Source organism: Mustela erminea, chromosome 6, assembly GCF_009829155.1.
Source record: "Mustela erminea isolate mMusErm1 chromosome 6, mMusErm1.Pri, whole genome shotgun sequence".
NCBI classification, from domain to species: domain Eukaryota; kingdom Metazoa; phylum Chordata; class Mammalia; order Carnivora; family Mustelidae; genus Mustela; species Mustela erminea.
The window spans coordinates 66,893,230-66,912,056 of NC_045619.1; the positions used below are offsets into that span (position 1 = coordinate 66,893,230).

The 18,827-nt window shown below is 40.0% G+C and overlaps 1 protein-coding gene across 3 annotated transcripts in view; it reads right to left on the reverse strand.

Annotated features, from left to right (window-relative positions):
* The window catches only part of ARNTL2 (aryl hydrocarbon receptor nuclear translocator like 2), a 102,690-nt gene that overhangs the window by 32,280 nt on the left and 51,583 nt on the right, over window positions 1-18,827 (reverse strand). For 2 of the 3 annotated variants that reach the window (XM_032347592.1, XM_032347593.1), the window contains exons 5-9: window positions 15,423-15,580; window positions 8,527-8,606; window positions 7,048-7,140; window positions 4,769-4,886; window positions 3,806-3,949 (exon numbers count right to left, since the gene is read on the reverse strand). In XM_032347592.1, coding sequence (XP_032203483.1) covers window positions 3,806-3,949; window positions 4,769-4,886; window positions 7,048-7,140; window positions 8,527-8,606; window positions 15,423-15,580 — 593 coding nt within the window. Of the gene's footprint in view, window positions 1-3,805; window positions 3,950-4,768; window positions 4,887-7,047; window positions 7,141-8,526; window positions 8,607-15,422; window positions 15,581-17,374; window positions 18,252-18,827 lie in introns of those variants that run through there. The other variant, XM_032347594.1, reaches the window with a different exon arrangement.

Consider the following 18,827-nt stretch of genomic DNA (forward strand, 5'->3'; position numbering starts at 1 on the left):
TTATGTCTTATATTTGCTTTATGTATTTAGCAGGTACTCCTATGTTGGATGAATGAATACGTACAATTGTTCTATCCTCTTGTTGGATTAATCCTTTTATCATTATTCATTGCCCCTTTGTCACTTGTTATGGTCTCTATGTTAAAGTCTACTTTGTTTGATATAAGTATTGTCATCCCAGCTTTTTTCCTGCTTCTATTTGCATAGAATATCTTTTTTCATCCTTTCACTTTCAATCTGTATGTGTCTTTGGTTCTGAAGTGAGCCTTCTGTAGACAGCATGTAAGAAGGGTGTTGGTTTTCTTTAATCCACTGAATCACCCTGTGTCCTCAGTTGGAACATTTAGACCATTTGCTTTTAAAGTAATTGCCATTTTGTTTGTTTTCTGGTTGTCGTTGTAGATTTTCTCTGTTCCTTTCTTCTTGCTCTCTTCTCTTATGACTGTGGACTTTCTTTAGTGTTATGCTTGGCTTTCTTTCTGTTTATTTTTTGTGTACCTATTATACGTGTTTGGTTTGTGGTCACTGTGAGGTTCATGTATAACATCCTAAGTATATAGCACTCTATATTAATTTGATGGTCACTTAAGGTTGAACATATTCTGAAAGATTTTTTTGCTCCCCTTCCCTAATTTATATATTGTCATATTTTACATCCTGTTATTCATGATTTTCTTACTTCTGAGTATGGCCTTTTCATTTCCACTTCAGGAAGTCCCTTTAACTTTTCTTGTAGTGCCAACTTAGTGGTGATGAGCTCCTCTAACTTTTGTTTGTCTGGGAACTCTTTATCTGTCTTTTAATTCTTAATGATCATCTTGCTAGGTAGAGTATTCTTGGTTGTAGGTTTTTTTCTTTCAGCACTTTGAATCGATCATGGAACCCCTTTCCAGTCTGCAAAGTTCCTGCTAAAAAATCAGCTGATAGTGTTATGAGATTTCCCTTGTATGGTACTTATTGCTTCTCTCTTGCTGCTTTTAAAATCCTCTCTTTATCTTTCGTTAATCTTTGACATCTTAATTGTGATATGTCTCGATGAAGAACTTCTTGGGTTCACCTTCTTTGGGGCTCTCTAAGCCTCCTGAGTCAGAGATGTGTTTCCTTCCCTGGGGTAGAGAATTGTTTAGCTCTTATTTCTTCAAATAAGTGTGCTGCTCCTTTCTCTCTCTCCCCTTCTGGGACTCCTATAATGTGAATGCTTTTACCTACCCTCACTTTTTAAAATTCCTTTTTCTTTTTGCTCTTCAGCTTGGGTGCTTTCCATTACCCTATCATCTAGAGTGCTGACTGATTCTTCTATATCCATTAATCTGTTGATTCCCCCTGGTATATTTTTCATTTCAATTATTGTATTCCTCAATTCTGTTTAGTGGTCTTTTATATTTTCTATCTCTTTGTTGAAGTTCTGAGTTCTTCCACCCTTCTCTCCAGTCTGGTGAACATCTTTATGATCATTACTCTAAACTCTTTATCAGGCATATTGCTTATTTCTGTTTCATTTAGTTCTTTTTCTCAGATTTTATCTTGTTCTTTCATTTGGAGCATACTCCTATATCTCCCCATTTTGCTTGTCTATGAATTAGGCTGAAGAGCTAGTCCTTTCAAACTTGAAAGAATCATCTTGTGTGTGGTCTTTCCCTGTGTAGACACTGTATCTGGTGATTTTGGCTGGCTGGTTGAAACTGTAGCTGGTGTCAGTGAGAGTCCTAGGGCACTCCATGCTGGGAATGCGCTGGAAGGATGGCTGGAGATGAAGTGGGCACAAACTGAGGAGGTCTTAGGATTATCTACACAGATAAAACAATGGGATTTCATTTCCCTCCCCATTGGAAAGCCCCCAAGCTGCGGTTTCAATAGCACCATTAAAATCATGGACAATGAAGGGCCTGCAGTTACCTGATAAATGTGAAAGACGTGATGAGTCCATCCAAATAATTCTGGTTAAAAAACAATCTTATCTCCTTGGGTATTTTTGGCCTCAAGTATTTGTCTTGACCACACACTTTACTATTTCTGTATAGAAAGCTTTTAGGACATTAATAGAGAACACCCTGGCAGGACAGGTGAAGTGGACACAGGCTAGGGAGGTCCCTGGGTTCTCCACAAAGAAAGTACCTTAGCAATTCAGCTGAAATAGAAGTGGGTACAAGCTGGTGGGTCCTGAGGCTCTCCGCACAGAAGGCATCCTGGTGAAATCACTGAGACTGAAGCGTTGGCATGGGCTGTGGTGGTCTTTGGGTGCTCTGCACTGATGGTGCTTTGGCAGGTTAGCTAAAGTGGATGCAAGCCAGGGTGTGGGGGTATTCAGCCTAGAGGTTGCTCTGGCAGGGCAAATGGAGCTGAGAGGGACAAGGGGCCCTGGACAAGGGGCACTCTGGTGGGTGAAACAAGCATAAGCTGGCTGGGCAGGGTGGGGGGGGAGTGAGCAGTCTACACTGGGGATGCTCTAGCAAGCCATCTGGAGCTGAAGTGATGTGGGCCTGGAGTATTCCCCACTGCTTTGCACTTGTGTCACCTTGGCAAGGTCCACAAAATCCACAAAGTCATACCAGGCTGTGGATAATCTTATTTCACAGATTCAGTGGGATTAAGAAACTTGTTCACAGCCACAGAGCTAGCAAGTGATAGAACCAAAATCTGATCCCAGGCAGCTGGATTCACAGCCTCTTCAACACCGAGTCAACTGTGACTTCAACCCCAGGAGGCCTTAAAGGTGACTTTAGACAACCCTTGCCCACTCAGAGTCAAGGGCACGAGGGCGGCAACGGCTGGTTTACAAACAGATCCTCTCTTACCACTGCTGAGTCATTCTGCTATGTTTCTTTATGGTGTAACATGAGAGTAGGGGCGTTAGATTTGAGTGGGAGTTTTGCTGATCTCCTTTTCTGCAAGTTACTGAAACTCTTCAAGTCTCTGTTCCCTGATTCTTAATCAGTGGAAAGCATAGTGTTTTCATGGGGATTAAAACAGTACAGTCTCTGATCCAACACAAGTATATGCTTGGTAAGTGAGTATTGAGTGATTATCGTCTTAGGTGGCTGCCAAAAAAGAATTGTTCGAAACTTGTAAATAAACTGAATATTGCAGCTCAATTATTGTATTCCTCAACTCTACTTAGTTGTCTTTTATATTTTCCATCTCTTTGTTGAAGAGAGAGAGAAGACATAAATAGACTCTTAAAGGATGGGAAAGAAAATCCCACAATAAAATTTGCATAGGAAATCCTATCTCTAATAGGTTAGTATATTCTTAGGCAAAAAAAAGTGGGAGGCATTTTTCAGTCCCCAGAATTTCCCAGTCAAATAAAATAGATGAGTGTTAAATCAATTAAAAACGTAAATGAGACAAACCTATAAAAGATTCACAGGAAAACAGAACTAGAACTATTTACCAAAGAACTAAAAGCACTGACTGTCTTAAGAAACTGGAATGTCTTAAGAAACTTTTACCAAAATTAATCAAATCAGGCTCTTGTACTATTGCAGTTTTTTAAAAAGCCCTAACTTTCATATTTTAAAACAATGGGATTTCATTTCCCTCCCCATTGGAAAGCCCCCAAGCTGCGGTTTCAATAGCACCATTAAAATCATGGACAATGAAGGGCCTGCAGTTACCTGATAAATGTGAAAGACGTGATGAGTCCATCCAAATAATTCTGGTTAAAAAACAATCTTATCTCCTTGGGTATTTTTGGCCTCAAGTATTTGTCTTGACCACACACTTTACTATTTCTGTATAGAAAGCTTTTAGGACATTAATTTTATACCCCTGCCTTAAATCACTTGATATTTTAAAATGATGATACCTTTCTTCTTTGAGGTGGATAAGCATTCATGCTCTTGTTTGACAGAGATTTTACAGCTCTTTATCCGACAAAAAAAGGATCGCCTCGAGCCAGAGTACACATGCATCCTTCCACTGTGGAAATTACTGTGAACCTGCAAGCCAGCTTTCGTAGCAGGAGGCAAGAGAACAGGCGGAAAAGAGTATTTTCATATAGATAAGAAATGTTAGGAGACACATTTCAAAACAATTACCTTTTTTTTTATACATTGAAAAATGGTTATTTAAAGCAATGACATCATTATAAGGTAAACCACTAAGTGAAATATACCAAAAAGAGCATATGCCAAGGAATTATATTTTTATAACTTATAAACACTTGCAGTTCATCTTCATTTTTTCCCTGGGGGGGAAACAAAGGTAATCAAAATGAAATGAAAAAATTTTTTAAGTGAAAAAACCCCTCAACTTACAGTAGTAATCAATGGCTTTAAGCATCACTACTTTATATTATAAATAAATGTTTGGCACTGAGCATTTCCAAAGTGGTATTTTCAGAGAAGATAAAGAATATTTACACTTCCAAAGCACAATTATACAAGGTATTTCATATGGAGTAGATCTAACTCCTATAAGAGAGAACTGTCTAGCATATGGCTGAATAACAGAAACCCCAGCAATTTTTTAAATCCCAAATGATACTTTCTTATAAAGATTTTATTAGCATATGGAACATAGTGATTATAACACAATCACATATCCCCCAAACAAAGCATCTTTATATGAACATATTTGTTTTTGTATGTGTATATGAATACGGGAATTCCCTATTGTTTTTTGAACTCTAGATTAATGACTGTAAGGTTTACTAAATGTCCTCCTCATAAAGCCATAATTAGCTAATTTTTCAAATTATTGCACAGCCGTGCTTTGAAGTAATAATTTATTTACATAAAATTACAGACATGCTGACATAAGCACTTACTTTTGGCATCGATCAGCTTCTCTCTCGGTGAAAGGTCAGAAGAAGAAAGTTGCTCCTTTACTTTGGCAACATCTTTTGGATGTAAGAAGTCAAATAAGCTTTGTCCAGTCAAGCTAGCCTATTTATAAGGCAGATGTTCATTTAAAATCAGTCATAACTTTTCTACATTTCTTCACGTGAACTTATGGTAAATACTGTTAAAACTGCTTTTCCTCAAGCTCAAAGATCCATCTCCTACACTGTGACATTAACTTAGTGTTAAAAGCAGGGTAATACTTGTAGATAGAAATATACAAAACTGTATCTGGAAAGACACAAATCACAAACACCTAATCACTGATATTCGGTGAACTCTTGTTAACATCCCCTACCCAGTTCTCTTGTTACTTCTAAATTATATGATTATTTAAATTTTTTTTTTTTAATCCTTGGTAAAAGTAAAAAGATTATATTATAATATGGAAGTCACAATGTATCTGTGATTTTACGGTGTGATTCAGATTTTTAAAAAATCACTGCACTATTAAAAAAAAACAAAATCTAACCTAGAACACCTCCCATTTCCCATTTCACTTCCCCCAATATGTACAGCATTCCCATGTCTATGCCTTTGCTTGCATGGTCTCATCACCTAGAATTCATCCCCCTCTCTACAAACTCAGAGTTCCCTCACCACTCCAGCCAACTGACTTTTGGTCCCTGACTTCCTCCTCAACTGAAATGTCTTCCTCCCCTTCTCTGCTCATCTTAATACCTAAGCAGACATTCAACTTTGTATATCAAGCCTTTCCTGATTTCAGTGATCACCCTTGCCTTATGAAATCCTTTATTACCTAAAGTAGACATTCTTATAGAAGACAGAACACATGGACTAGCTCGCTGGACAAATGGACAAGTAGCCTAGACTGAGTTAGATATCTCATATTTTTAAAAAATAGCATTTTAGGGGCGCCTGGGTGGCTCAGTGGGTTAAGCCGCTGCCTTTGGCTCAGGTCATGATCTCAGGATCCTGGGATCGAGCCCCGCGTCGGGCTCTCTGCTCAGCGGGGAGCCTGCTTCCCTCTCTCTCTCTCTCTCTCTGCCTGCCTCTCTGCCTACTTGTGATCTCTGTCTGTCAAATAAATAAATAAAATCTTTTTTAAAAAATAGCATTTTATTAATCAATCTGCTATATGATTGGTTAATAGAAGTTTCTACCCATAACTCTATGCTTCAAAGCGAATCAGGTTCCTGAATCTGAAAAGCTAAGGACCAGATCCTGCCTACATCGTGGGGATTTCAGAGTCCTCGTGAGGAGTCAGTATGTCTCTTGAATGGTCTGAAATACTAGGTCAGTGCCCAGTGGGATGAGATTCATGTCACTAATTTGGAACTTACATGCCTATCCTGAATTGTAAGTTGTGTGTGTGTGTGTGAGAGAGAGATTTCTCTATCTCATGTTAGGAAATAGAATAATCAAGTCTTGACCTCCCCTTGTGTCCCCAATGCCGATAAAACCAGCTGCAATGATTCATTTGGTTCTTACTCTCTCTGTTTGTAGGCTCATAATACCTCTTCTTCTGTTACTTAACTCATTATCTACGAATCTATCTCTCTAAATTTTCATGTTTGGGGAGAATATAGGTGAAGTCATTGGGATTATTGAAGAGTAAAGCTGTGGTCTGATTCCTATTTTAGGCCGTGATCGTACAGTGGTTAGTACTCTGCGTTGTGATTCCTATTTTAAAGGTGACCACAGGAGCTAGTTTATTTACTCCGTTGGATTAGTGTTAGTGATAGAGCTTTTGAGTAACTAGCTCAAATTAAATGGTACTTGGGAATGAGAAGGTAAAGAGAAGAGAAAGGTGGTTAAATGAAAGATGACTTTTAGAGTTTGTTGGTAGAGCTTAGTCAAAAACTGTTATGCATGTAACCTAATAATAAATAATAATGCTGTCTTTTAGAGGAAACAGAAGGACACCAAACATTGTTCAGACAGTCTCCAATGTGACACCTATGTTGTCTTTACAACCTAAGAGACAGGTTTAATCATCATTTCCCCTTGTCACGTAAGAGAAGGCTGCAGCTCAGGAAAATTAAATAACTTGCCAGAGGTAAGGAAGTGAACACTCTTATCAGAAACAAGAACCCATAATCTTTGCATACATTTCCATCTCTCTAGGAGTTCTAACCTAGTGGAACCTAAGCCCACAGCCCAGAGTTCAAGAAGAGAACTCAGAAATATGTGTGTGTTCAAAGAAGTTAAGCATCATGTGGAAAATATCCTCAGTTTTGGATACCTGATCATAATTAAGTATTTTGGAGACTGATTTAGAAACGAAGAGAATTTTTCCTCTTTCACATCCAACCACAAATAGGAAGCCTTCGGCAGTCTAGAATTTAAAAATATAAACGTGAATATTAAAAAAAAAGTCTGTCTTACACACATTCAAGTACTCTAAAAATTCCTGTAGCGATAAAACAAAGAGTGGTCATAGAGCTAGTAAAATTAGGACATTTTCTTAAACTATAAAAAGACTGATGAAGAACATCAAAATGAACCCCAGTCTAAACTAGTTTTGACATGGAAAATTTGGCCATGGAATATTTGGTTGTGATATTTTCTAATATAGCAATGACCTACCCCAAATTCTATACTGCATATGAAACTATAAAAATATCAAAACACTGCAGTAACAACTGCCCGACGATATGCTGAGATGCAGGGAATGTGTAGAGTGGGGACAAGAAAAAGAGCAGATGTCCTACAATACACCTTGTGAGTAATTACTAACCACTCACTGGAAACTAAACTTAAAAAACTCTAACCTCACCTCGGTTAGATGAAGTCTGCCCAGTACATCCTTTGTGAAGCAACCTATATGGAAATGGACCTGTATGGACACAGGATGAGTCTAGCACTCCCATCAGACGTTGCTTTGTATCATTTCTACTAACTGGAAACAAATATGAGGTGAGTTTGGCGGACATACTCTAGAAGGGCAGAACAAGTGTTATATTAGGACTGAAAGAAAAAAAAAAAACTTAAAGATTGTGAGAAAGCTTCCAAAGCATACTGTACATGTTGCTAACTTTAGATATCTTAATCTTCCAAAAAAAAAAAAAATCCCTTACATTCCTATCAGGAATCTTGTATTTAAATTCAGCTGTTCAGATAAAAGAGCTTTTCAAAAATTGAGAAAAAATAGACAAGTATATATATGATGATTCTTTCTGTTTCATCATGCTATGGTTTAAAGCCCAGGAGTCATTTATCTCCTCCTGGGGGCAGGAGAAGCCTATGAGATGGTTATATTTTCCAAGTCAAATAACCTCTAGAGGAGAGAATCTGAAAACCCATGCATATGAATGGTGAGAACAGAAATGTCAAAGCATCGACTAATAGCTCATTAAGCAATAAGGGCTAATGTGCTGAGAACAGAATCCAGAAGAGAAAAGGATACAAGGTAGATGGCTTTTAAGGAGGTGGTGATGGAGGGCAAGAGACCCCATGGCACAGGAAGCGAGTACAGTGTAAGTTTAGGATCAAAGACAAGCTTGGCTCCATATTATGGAAATTGCATATCCTCTGTCTCTACTTTCATCAGCCCAAATTAAGACATGGTTACTTATGCAACTTATTTTTGTAGGAAGAGAGCTATGGTGTATTTGGGAGCCCTGGCTGTGGCAGCCGGAAGCGAACCCAAAAAAATCTGCATCCCATCCAAGTAAAACTGAAAGGACAAACACAGCTTAAACAAACAGAACTCTGGACTTACCTTAAGGATTAAGTGTCTGAGCTCATTATCCTGAATAAATGAAGGTCTATAATTACCTCCTGCATAAGAATTTGTCATACCTAAAAATAAGTCAAAAAGTTATGGAAAACAGAATAGAGTTGGAAATGTAGTAAGTACTCAAGGGAAATAAGTACCGTTGCTGCTGCATTGTGAATGATACTATTACTAGCACATTCTATGACTTTATCGTCCTCATTCTTTCAATAGTATTAGATTAGGATGTCCTGATTTTATACTGTAAGTTCTTGGAACTACGTATTCCCTTACACTTGAATGTGTGGACACCAGGAGCTGATTTCAAAAGAGAACCGTATTTTCTAATATTCTATAGTTCCTTAGCTTCTTCAAACTGTTCAGGGGCACTGGGGTGGCTCAATTGGTTTAGCATCCAATTCTTTGATCTCAGGGTCGTGAGTTCAAGCCCTGTGTTGGGCTCCATGCTGGGCATGGAGACTACTTGAAAACCAAAACCAAAACAAAACAAAACAAATGGATTATGTGAATTACCCTAAATAGGAAGATTATGGAACTTTAAATCACTGCTCTGGATTCATAAGATTTTTCAAATGGCGCTTTAAAAATCATATGGAGACTTCTGATAATATATAAAAATGTATAAAATATAAATGAAATAATTCATTGTAAGCCCCTAGCACAGAGTTTATTGTATCAAAATAAAAGTCTCTAACTGAACAGCTGACAAAAGGAGGAAAAGCAGGACCTACGTAAAGGTTTCAATGAGAGAAACAAGGGGAGCACCAAAATCACATTGTGCATGCCTGGCCACAAGGGGGCGCAGGGGACAGCCCACCAAGCCAAGGTGCCCTGTCCCCAGATAACATCCAGGCAAGCGTAATTCCCAGGTAAATCAATTTTCCCTCTGTTATACTCAACTTTCCTAACCCCAAGCCCCTCTTCCTGAGGACCGCAAGAAAAGTTGCTTTTGCAAAAGAAAGATGGGTTAATACCCTGAGAGGTTTGTTTGTTGTTTTGTTGTTGTTTTCCCCACCCTGGGACCCTTGGAAAGATTTGCAGCTCAAACTCACAAAATACGTAAGAGCTGGCGGGCGGTTGTGGGGGGTGGGATGGTGGTGAGGCAGTACCCAGAAAATCAAAAACACCTCATGGTCTTACTTGATACAGCAGCACCCATATGAGCCTGGCATAAGTAAATGAAAATCTCTTCCAGAATCTACCTTCTAGGTAAGGCTCCAAGAATTCCCTCAAATGATTTCTTATGATTATAAATGAATACACAGCAACCTGACAGGAGGGAGTTGAGAAAGAGCAGAAAGATACAGACTGAGTTCCAGGCCAGGGTAGGCTATACATCAATATGAGCAAAGCAGTGTTATCTTCTGGTCTGGCCTGAAGGTCAGAAGAAGTATGTTAGGGAAACCCTGTCGGTGTCAGTCAGCCAGAACTGGGAGGTGGGACAATGAGTGGAGGACAGGCTAAGGAGAAATGATGGGGGTAAGGGCTGAGCTGAAGCCAGGCTGAGGTACTACTAAAACACATGCTGTGATATTCTGGACCTGTGCAGTGAGGGATAACAACTTTTTAAAAAGATTTTATTTGAGAGAGCGGGGAGGGGCCGAGGGAGAGGGAAAAGCAGGGATCCCTGTGGAGCAGGGAGCCCAATGTGGGACTTGATCCCAGGACTCTGGGATCATGACCTGAGCTGAAGGCAGATGCCACTAGGGCACACCGAAAGATAACACACAAGGAAACAAGATCACTTACCTTTATCACAGTGTTCATTGGGTTACTAATCAAAATCACAGTACCTATTCCTCCTCCCCCCTCCCACCTCCACCCAGAGTAAACACTGTGCTTGCCCTTGATAGGTGTTAGTCTTTACTATTAACAATGACCCTATTCAGTAAATGCTTTTCCCCTATTTTACAGCTACAGAGGTGGAGGATTCGAATGTGAAGTGACTTGGGTAAGTCACACAGCCATTAAGTAAAGGAGCCAGGCTTTGAACCTAGGAGGTTTGCCTCTGGGACCTCCATGCATGGACCACTTCACCCCCACCCCGCCCAGTACCAGTACTATGACTGCACACACAGAATGCCCAGAGTTTCTCTGAAGGCACCTGCTGAGAAGAAGGGCTACTCCGAGTGTGGTCTGCTGACTGGTGTCATCAGCAAACTATGGCAGGTGAGTATGGAAATGAAAAACCAGCATTTTTAGGGGCACCTGTTTGGCTCAGTCAGTTAAGCATCTGCCTTTGCCTCAGGTCATGATCCTAAGGTCCTGGGATCGAGCCCCACATCAGGCTCCCTGCTTAGCGGGGAGCCTGCTTCTTCTCCTGCTCCCCCTGCTTGTGCACATGCCTGCTCTCACTCTGTGTGTCAAATAAATAAATCCTTTTTAAAGAAAGCAATTTTAGACACTTTTATGGAAATGTGACATTGTTGGGGCACCCCAGCCCATGAGCATTTTTCCAGGATTTAGCTGTACTTTGTAATGGGTGGGGGTGGGTAACACTTGTCCTTCACCCAGATAATTTGAGAAGCAATATTTAAAGCATGTAGTGCAAAAATTCACTTCACAATCCATTTGTCTTTAAAGTAATTATGTAGGGACCAAAACAACATGCTCCGCAGGCAGCCCTCTGATGATGTGGGGTCCAGGTTTCTGTGGAGCAAGTTGGGTGATCTACTCCAGTAAGGGTACTGGAAGGCAGGCAGACCCAGTTGCCTGAAGTCCTCTTACTCGTGGGCAGCACCGACTAAAGGGTCTGCTCAGGGTGTGTGATGAGCCCTTGAGCACCTCAGAAAGGCCACTGGCAAAAACCTGTGCTCTGGTCTAAGGAAGGACAGTCCGTCCTCCCTACTGAGCTTCTCTTGCTCCTCCTCCCACTCCTACTTCCGCTGTAGCATTTCTCACCCTGGGTTTTAATGATCTCTGCCTGGGTCTGTCTCCTCCGCCTGCCATGAACCCCAAGAAATCAGAGATCTTGGTCCTTCCTTTTCAAGTCCCCAGCACAGACGGGAACCTGCATGATGCTCAGTGCCTGTTTGTTGGATTAGTTGATGGACTCATGACTTTTCCCCTTAGGTTCTCCTCCCTCCAGGCATTGCGAATGTGAAAATGGTTGGGTAATTTTAGAGTTGCAATCAAATGACCTCAGTGGGGCCTGCAAATGTTCACTGCTAAAAGATTTAAGGGAAATATTGCATACAACTTATGCAAGATCCAGTTGTGGGGTAAAAGGGAATCCTGTTTCACAATGGATGGTTATGAAAATGAGACCTCCTGTCACACTCCTGCAAGGATCCTGCCAAGCAGTATCCTCACACTTGCACTGTTCTGCTTGGCATCAGAGGGATCAAGGCTGTGCTTGCTTTTCCTCACTGCCTGCCCTCCAGATTTGCAGATAGTCAGCTAGAGTACGGCAGCCACCATTCTGCATGTGGAAATCTAAGGAAGGTGATTTAAAGTATCTATTTTTTGTGAAAGGGACTTCTTAAGCAGAGAAGAAAAGGCCAAGACAAGAAAATTATGCAAGAAAAATATTTCCATGGTAAAAACTGAGTAAAGGTGGTGGATGAACCACTTATAAAGCTAGTATGACCGTTAAAAGACAAAAGTAGTAAAATGGTATCTGCAAAAACTTTGTCAAGGAATACACAAAGTAAAGAAGGTATAAAATGTGACCACATGTGTATAAAATGTGGAAAGGGGGAATACAAATGTAGTGCTTTTAGAATGTGGTCGAAGTTAAGAGACTATCAACTTGGTATACGTTACTACATATTTAGGATGTTATATATGAAATTCATGGTTAGTACAACCAAAAGCCTATAATACATACAGAAAAAAAAAACCAAAGAGAAAGAAATCCATGCATAACACTAAAGAAAGTCCTCAAATCACAAGGAAGGGATCAAAAGAAGAAGGGAATGGAGAAGAACTACAAAAATAACCAGGAAACGATTTTAAAAATGACCATATGCACCTATCAATAATTATTTTGGAGCATCACATTTAATCAAAAATCACAGGGTGATTTTTGGATAACAATGGATAACAAAACAAGACCCAACCACATGCTGCCCCCAAGAGACTCACTTCAGCACTAAAGACACAGGCTGGAAATGAAGGACTGGAAAAAAATATTCCATGCAAATGAAAGCAAAACCAAAATGGGGTAGTGGGGTGCCTGGGTGGCTCAGTGGGTTAAAGCCTCTGCCTTCGGCTCAGGTCATGATCCCAGCATCCTGGGATCGAGGCCCGCATCGGGCTCTCTGCTCTGTGGAGAGCCTGCTTCCTCCTCTCTCTGCCTGCCTCGCTGCCTGCTTGTGATCTCTCTGTCAAATAAATAAATAAAATCTTAAAAAAAAAAAAAAAGATGGGGTAGTGACAATTATATCAACAAAATAGACTCTAAAACACTGTAACAAGAGACAAAGACCATTACATAATAGTAAAGGGATTTATTCAAAAGAGGAGATCACAATTGTAAATATGCATCAAACACAGGTGCACCTAAATATATAAGGCAAGCATTAACAGACATCAAGGGAGAAGTTAACAGTAATACAATAATAGTAGGGGACATTAACACCCTATTAGGTCAATGGATAGAAAAGAAGGAAACAGTGGCTTCAAATGACCAATTACAAAAGATGGGCTTAACAGATCTACATATACAAAACATCCCATCCAAAAACAAGAGAATATACATTCAAATGCACATGAAACATTACCCAGAACAGATCACAAGAAGATAGAAATTTAAAAGAAAGACAACTGAAATCAAACATCTTTTCTGACTACAACAGTGAAATGAAATCAATCCCCCCCCAAAAAAACCCCAAACCCCAAATGTGTCAAGGCCAAAAACAAAAAACAGAACAAAAAAAAAACACCATGCTACTAAACAACCAATGCATCAGCAAAGAAGTCGTAGAAGAAAGGAAAAAACACATGAAGACAAATGAAATTAGAGACAATGGTTCAAAATCTCTTGGATGCAGCAAAAGCAATTCTGAGAGGGAAATTTATAGTGATAAAGACTCACCTCAAGAAAGAAGAAAAATCTCAAACAACCTAACTTTATACCTAAAAGGAGCTAGAAAAAGAACAAACAAAATCCAGTCAGTAAAAGGAAGAAAACAACAAAGATCAGAGTGGAAATAAATGAAACTGAGACATAAAACTGTTAAAAACTTTAGCCAGATTCATCAAAATCAGAAATGCCAGAGAAGTTAAAACTGACACTATGAAAATGCAGAGAATTTAAAAAAGACTACTACAAAAATTATGCAAAAAAAATTAGACAAACTAGAAGAAATGGGTAAATTTCTAGAAATCTACAATCTCTCAAAACTAAATCAGGAAGAAAGAATCTAAACAAACTGGTTACCAGCAAGGAAGTTGCACCAGTAATCAAAGAACTCTCAATAACCAAAAGTTTAGGGCCAGAAGGCTTCACAGGTGAAATTTACCAAACATTTAAAGAAGAGTTAATACCTCCCCTTCTCAAATCATTCCAAAATATAGAAGAGAAAGGAAAACAGCCAAATTCATTCTACGATGCCAACATTACTCTGATACCAAAAACAGACACTACAAAATAAAATTACAGACCAATATCCCTGATGAACACAAAAATCCGCAACAAAATATTTCCATACCAAATTTAACAATACATTAAAAGGATCATTCTCCATGATCAAGTGGGATTTGTTCCGGAGATGCAAGAATGGTTCAGTACTTGCAAATCAATCAACACAACACACATTACAAAATGAAAGATAAAAATTATATGATCACCTCAACAGGTGCAGGAAAAGCATTTGACAAATTCGACATTCAGAAAAACTCAACAAAGTGGGTACAGAGGGAACAAAATAGTATAAATGCTCTAAGTGACAAACCCAGAGCTAACTTCATCCTTAGTGGTGAAAAACTGAAAGGTTTTCCTCTGAGATCAGGAACAAGACAAGGGTGTCCACTCTCACTACTTTTATTCAACATAGTACTCGAAGTCCTAGCCATAGGAATCGGATAAGAAAAATAAGAGACATCCAGATTGGTAAGGAAGGAGTAGAACTCTCACTATATGCAGATGAGAAGATACTACATACAGAAAATCCTAAAGACTCCACCAAAAACCTACAATAAATGAATCCAGTAAAGTTACAGAATACAAAATCAACAGACAGAAATCCATTGCATGTCTACACATTATTAACAAACTAGCAGGAAGAGAAATTAAGAAACAATTATATTTACCATTGCATCAAAAAGAATAAAGCACCTAGGAATAAATTTTAGCAAGGCAGTGGAAGGATTATACTCTGAAAACTCTTAAGATGTTGAAGATGTCTTAGACAATGAAAGACATTGAATATGACACAAATGGAAAGACGCACTGTGTGCATTTAAAATAAAGCTTTTAGTGAAACCAAGATTTTCAATACCCAGATTAGTATTCTCTCCACATATAGAATATGAGCATCAAAATTGATGCCTGTAAACAAACTGATGCCTATAAAGCTGAAGACACACCTGTATAGAATTTCAGGAGCCAATGACCACAAAAATGAATCCGGGATCTCAATTACAGGGTGGACTTCACAAATCCAAGCGCGAGGGAGCCTGTGTGGCTCAGTCAGTTCAGTGTCTGCCTTTGGCTCAGATCATGATCCCAAGGTCCTGGGATTAGGCTCCCTGCTCAGCGGGGAGCCTGCTTCTCCCTCTCCTCCCTCCCTCCTCACTATCACCATGTCAATATCTCTCAAATAAATACATTTTTATAAAATCTTTAACATTTTATAATTTCATAAAATCTTAAAAAAAAACTCTTTAAAAACAACAGCAACAACAAATCCAAGTGCAGAAGCCATTTCCAAACTCACCTTTTAAAGATTTCAAGTGTTGGACAGCCATTCTTAACACTGTGAGCTTGTCCAGTTTCCGTGCCATGGGATTGCACTGAGGGATCATTGCTGACAGTTCTTCGATCAGGTTATTCATTTTATCTCTCCTCCGCTTTTCGGTTTGGCTATGAGCTTCTCTAAGAAGGAAAAGAACCTCCTTTATTTTTAACAACGAGCAGACCCACAGTTACCACGGAGGCGCCGACTGGAGGCCAGCGAGCACACCCTCCTTGCTCCCAACTCCGGCCCTGCACTCCCGGTTCAGGGAAGAAGAGGGAGCTGCTGAGCACCAAAACGGCGCTCATCTCTCAGCCGACCAACTACTCCTGCTCCTTCCTCCCTATCTTATTTCCAGAAACCTTTAAGAACCAAGATGTGTCTGAGGGCCACATGAGTAGTTTTAGAAATTCCCTCAGTCTTAGAAGGCTACCCAGCCCTCTTCCTTTCACTACAGATCACTGCTCTCTGGTATTTGCTTCCGCAACTTCCCATGGGGTTGCAAATGTGTGCAAGTCTCTCTCTTTGGGGAAAAAAAAACTCCCACCTTATCCCCCTCTGAGGGGTTTTTACCTTGCTACTATCTTCCCTTCTCAGCCAGCTTCCTGGATGAACACCATCTCCGCTCTTTTTTTTTTTTTTTTTTTTTTTTGACAGGCAGGTCTACAAGTAGTTAGAGAGGAGGAAGCAGGCTCCCTGCTGAGCAGAGAGCCTGATGCGGGGCTCGATCCCAGAACCCTGGGATCATGACCTGAGCCAAAGGCAGAGGCTTTAACCCACTGAGCCACCCAGGCACACCACCATCTCCGCTCTTTTCTCTTCTTAAGCAGGCACCTTTCCACCCATCTATTAAAATCAACCTTCAGCAAACCCTGCCCCACAGACACTATTTCTAGCAGAGGTCATCCTTATATTATGCAAGGCCTTGCTGATCTCTGCCTTGAATTTGACGGTCCTGACATTCCTTATTCCTCCGCGGGCTCCTGTGACCCTCCCCTGCTCCGCTACCCTCCCTGCTCCACTCAGTCCCCTTGTCTCTTTACCAGCTCCTCCTCTTTCCTTAAAAGCAGTGCCCCAAGATCCCCCAGTTGGCCCTACTCTTTCCTCACCTTACAACTTCACCCTGACATAGCTCCTTCTCTCAGAGGCTTTACAGCGGTTCCTAAGCTACTATTAAATCTCTAACTCGTTCATACTTCACCCCCTTCCTGACCTTCAGAACTTGAACTACACACTTAAATGATTCACAAGTGCCTTAAACCTCAGGTAAGCCCATACTGAATATGTTCTTTACAATTTACCCCCATTTTATATCTCCTTCCTTCATTACCCTTGACTTACTCTTGTAGAATTTATCTTGGTTGCTGATATCACTAGGCTCATTCTAGACCCTTCTTCCTTCTTCACTCTGAAGAGCCAAATAATCACAAACTCCTATAGGTTCTAGTTCTTAAAATGGTTCTTATATAGGTCTTCTCTTCCTCCCCATCCACTGTGTCACCACCTTGATTCATGAGGTGACAGCTCACTGTACTACCCCCAAAAGCCTTTTAACCTGCTATACTTCCAGTGTCTTCCCCTTTCAGTCTACACAAACCCCAACTTCCAGAATTATCCCTCTAAAACAAATGAAGTCATCTAATTCCATTGCATCAAACTGCTAAAATAGATTTCCACTGCCTACGAGGAAGAGCCAAACTCCCTCATGACATCCCAAGGTTCTCCATGACCTGGTTTGCGCCCTCATTTCCAGGTCCATGTCTCCGGGCATTCCCTACACCTCCACGTGTTACTCCACAGCAATGCCAAACAACCTGCTGGTCCTCACACATGCCGAGTCACCTCACATCTCCTCTGACTCGCTCTTTGCTAAGCTTATAAAGTCCTTCCCTTCTATGTTCTTGGAAAAATCCTCTTCCTTCTTCAAAACCCACCTCAGCTATTCTTCCGGGAAACTGTCTGTGACGACTACATGATGAATCGCTTTCCTCTCTCAGCTGCCTCTATGTCTTCGATCCTTCTACCATGTCACCAGACCTAAGTCACTGTCTGCTGGAAATTCAGTATTATTTAATACGTCACAAGGAAAGAAAAACGTTGCCCATTAACAGGAAGGGGCCATTGAGTAAGACCTTTTTCATGGATGGTAAAATGTAGGGGGGAATTGTATATCTTACATTTACATTTTACATTTGAGTTAGGCTCTTTTACTCTTCACACTTGACTGTAAACATCTGTCTGTTTCTCCTACAACGGTCAGATTGTGGCGCTTCGAGAATTTCCACATAAGAAGAGTTTAAAAAGGACAATCTGATGGGAAAGAAGGAGGAGACTTGCTCTGACCTGTCTTTATGGGAAGTTTAAATTAGACAAAATTTAATTTTTCCACATAAGAGATTGGGGGACGGGAGAACACTAATGAAAACCGATGGAGATAATATTCCCCTTCCCACCCAACCATTCACCCTTGGGTCACACTACTCCTGGAACAAAATAAGTACTTTTGAGTGAACTGGATAGAATTCAAATTATATGTATGTTCATATAAAATTTAGTTATATACTCATGCTTTAATCCATTCAGGAACAATTTTTAGATTAAAATGTTATGTTTAGAAGAATGTTAGAGTTATCCTCCTGCTAGAATTATCACCTCTCATTTCTACCAGTATTACCCATCAGCACAGACACCAACAATGGGCAGAGATGCCTCTTTCCAGGAATGTACAGCAGATGCGGTCTTCTGTCTCTGAGGTAGGGGTTAGAGAAAGGTGAGAACATGTGGGAGCAAGGCCCTAGGAGCTAGGAAACCCAGAAGAAAGCAAAATAGCTAGTTTTTGAAGGATATTCACCTAAAAGATTTCTGGAAGACTGTATTAGGGAAAGACCGATTTACCAGAGGCTGGTTGTCTGATAATTTAGTGGCAGGGGTCTGGCTCTTAATTCTGCATACTCTTACTGCCACTTTGATCCCTGTCAGTGTTTTGTAAATTAGATATAAAACCAGAATAAATGAAGAAAAAGCAAAACTGAGATCTGGCCATGTTGCCAGATATAGAAAAATTTTTGTTGATGCTGAGAATATGTTGAAACAATTGACAAAGACTAACAATCAGATGCTCCTCAGAAGTAACTGGGATTTCTTTACAGCATAAATCAGCTTTGCTCTAGTGCTTCAAGAATAAACAGTCCCTCTAAGAAAAACTTAAAGGCACATTAAGACAAATGTTATTCCAGTAGATAGAAAAGGTAACAGGTACTTGACATTCACCACTTCTCAGAGCATATGGGATGAGAAAAACCTAATAATCGTGAATTAATTCTATCTTGGCGTCACCTTTTACTTTGGCTCAAGGTTTGTATCTGCAACATTTTCCACCCACCATCT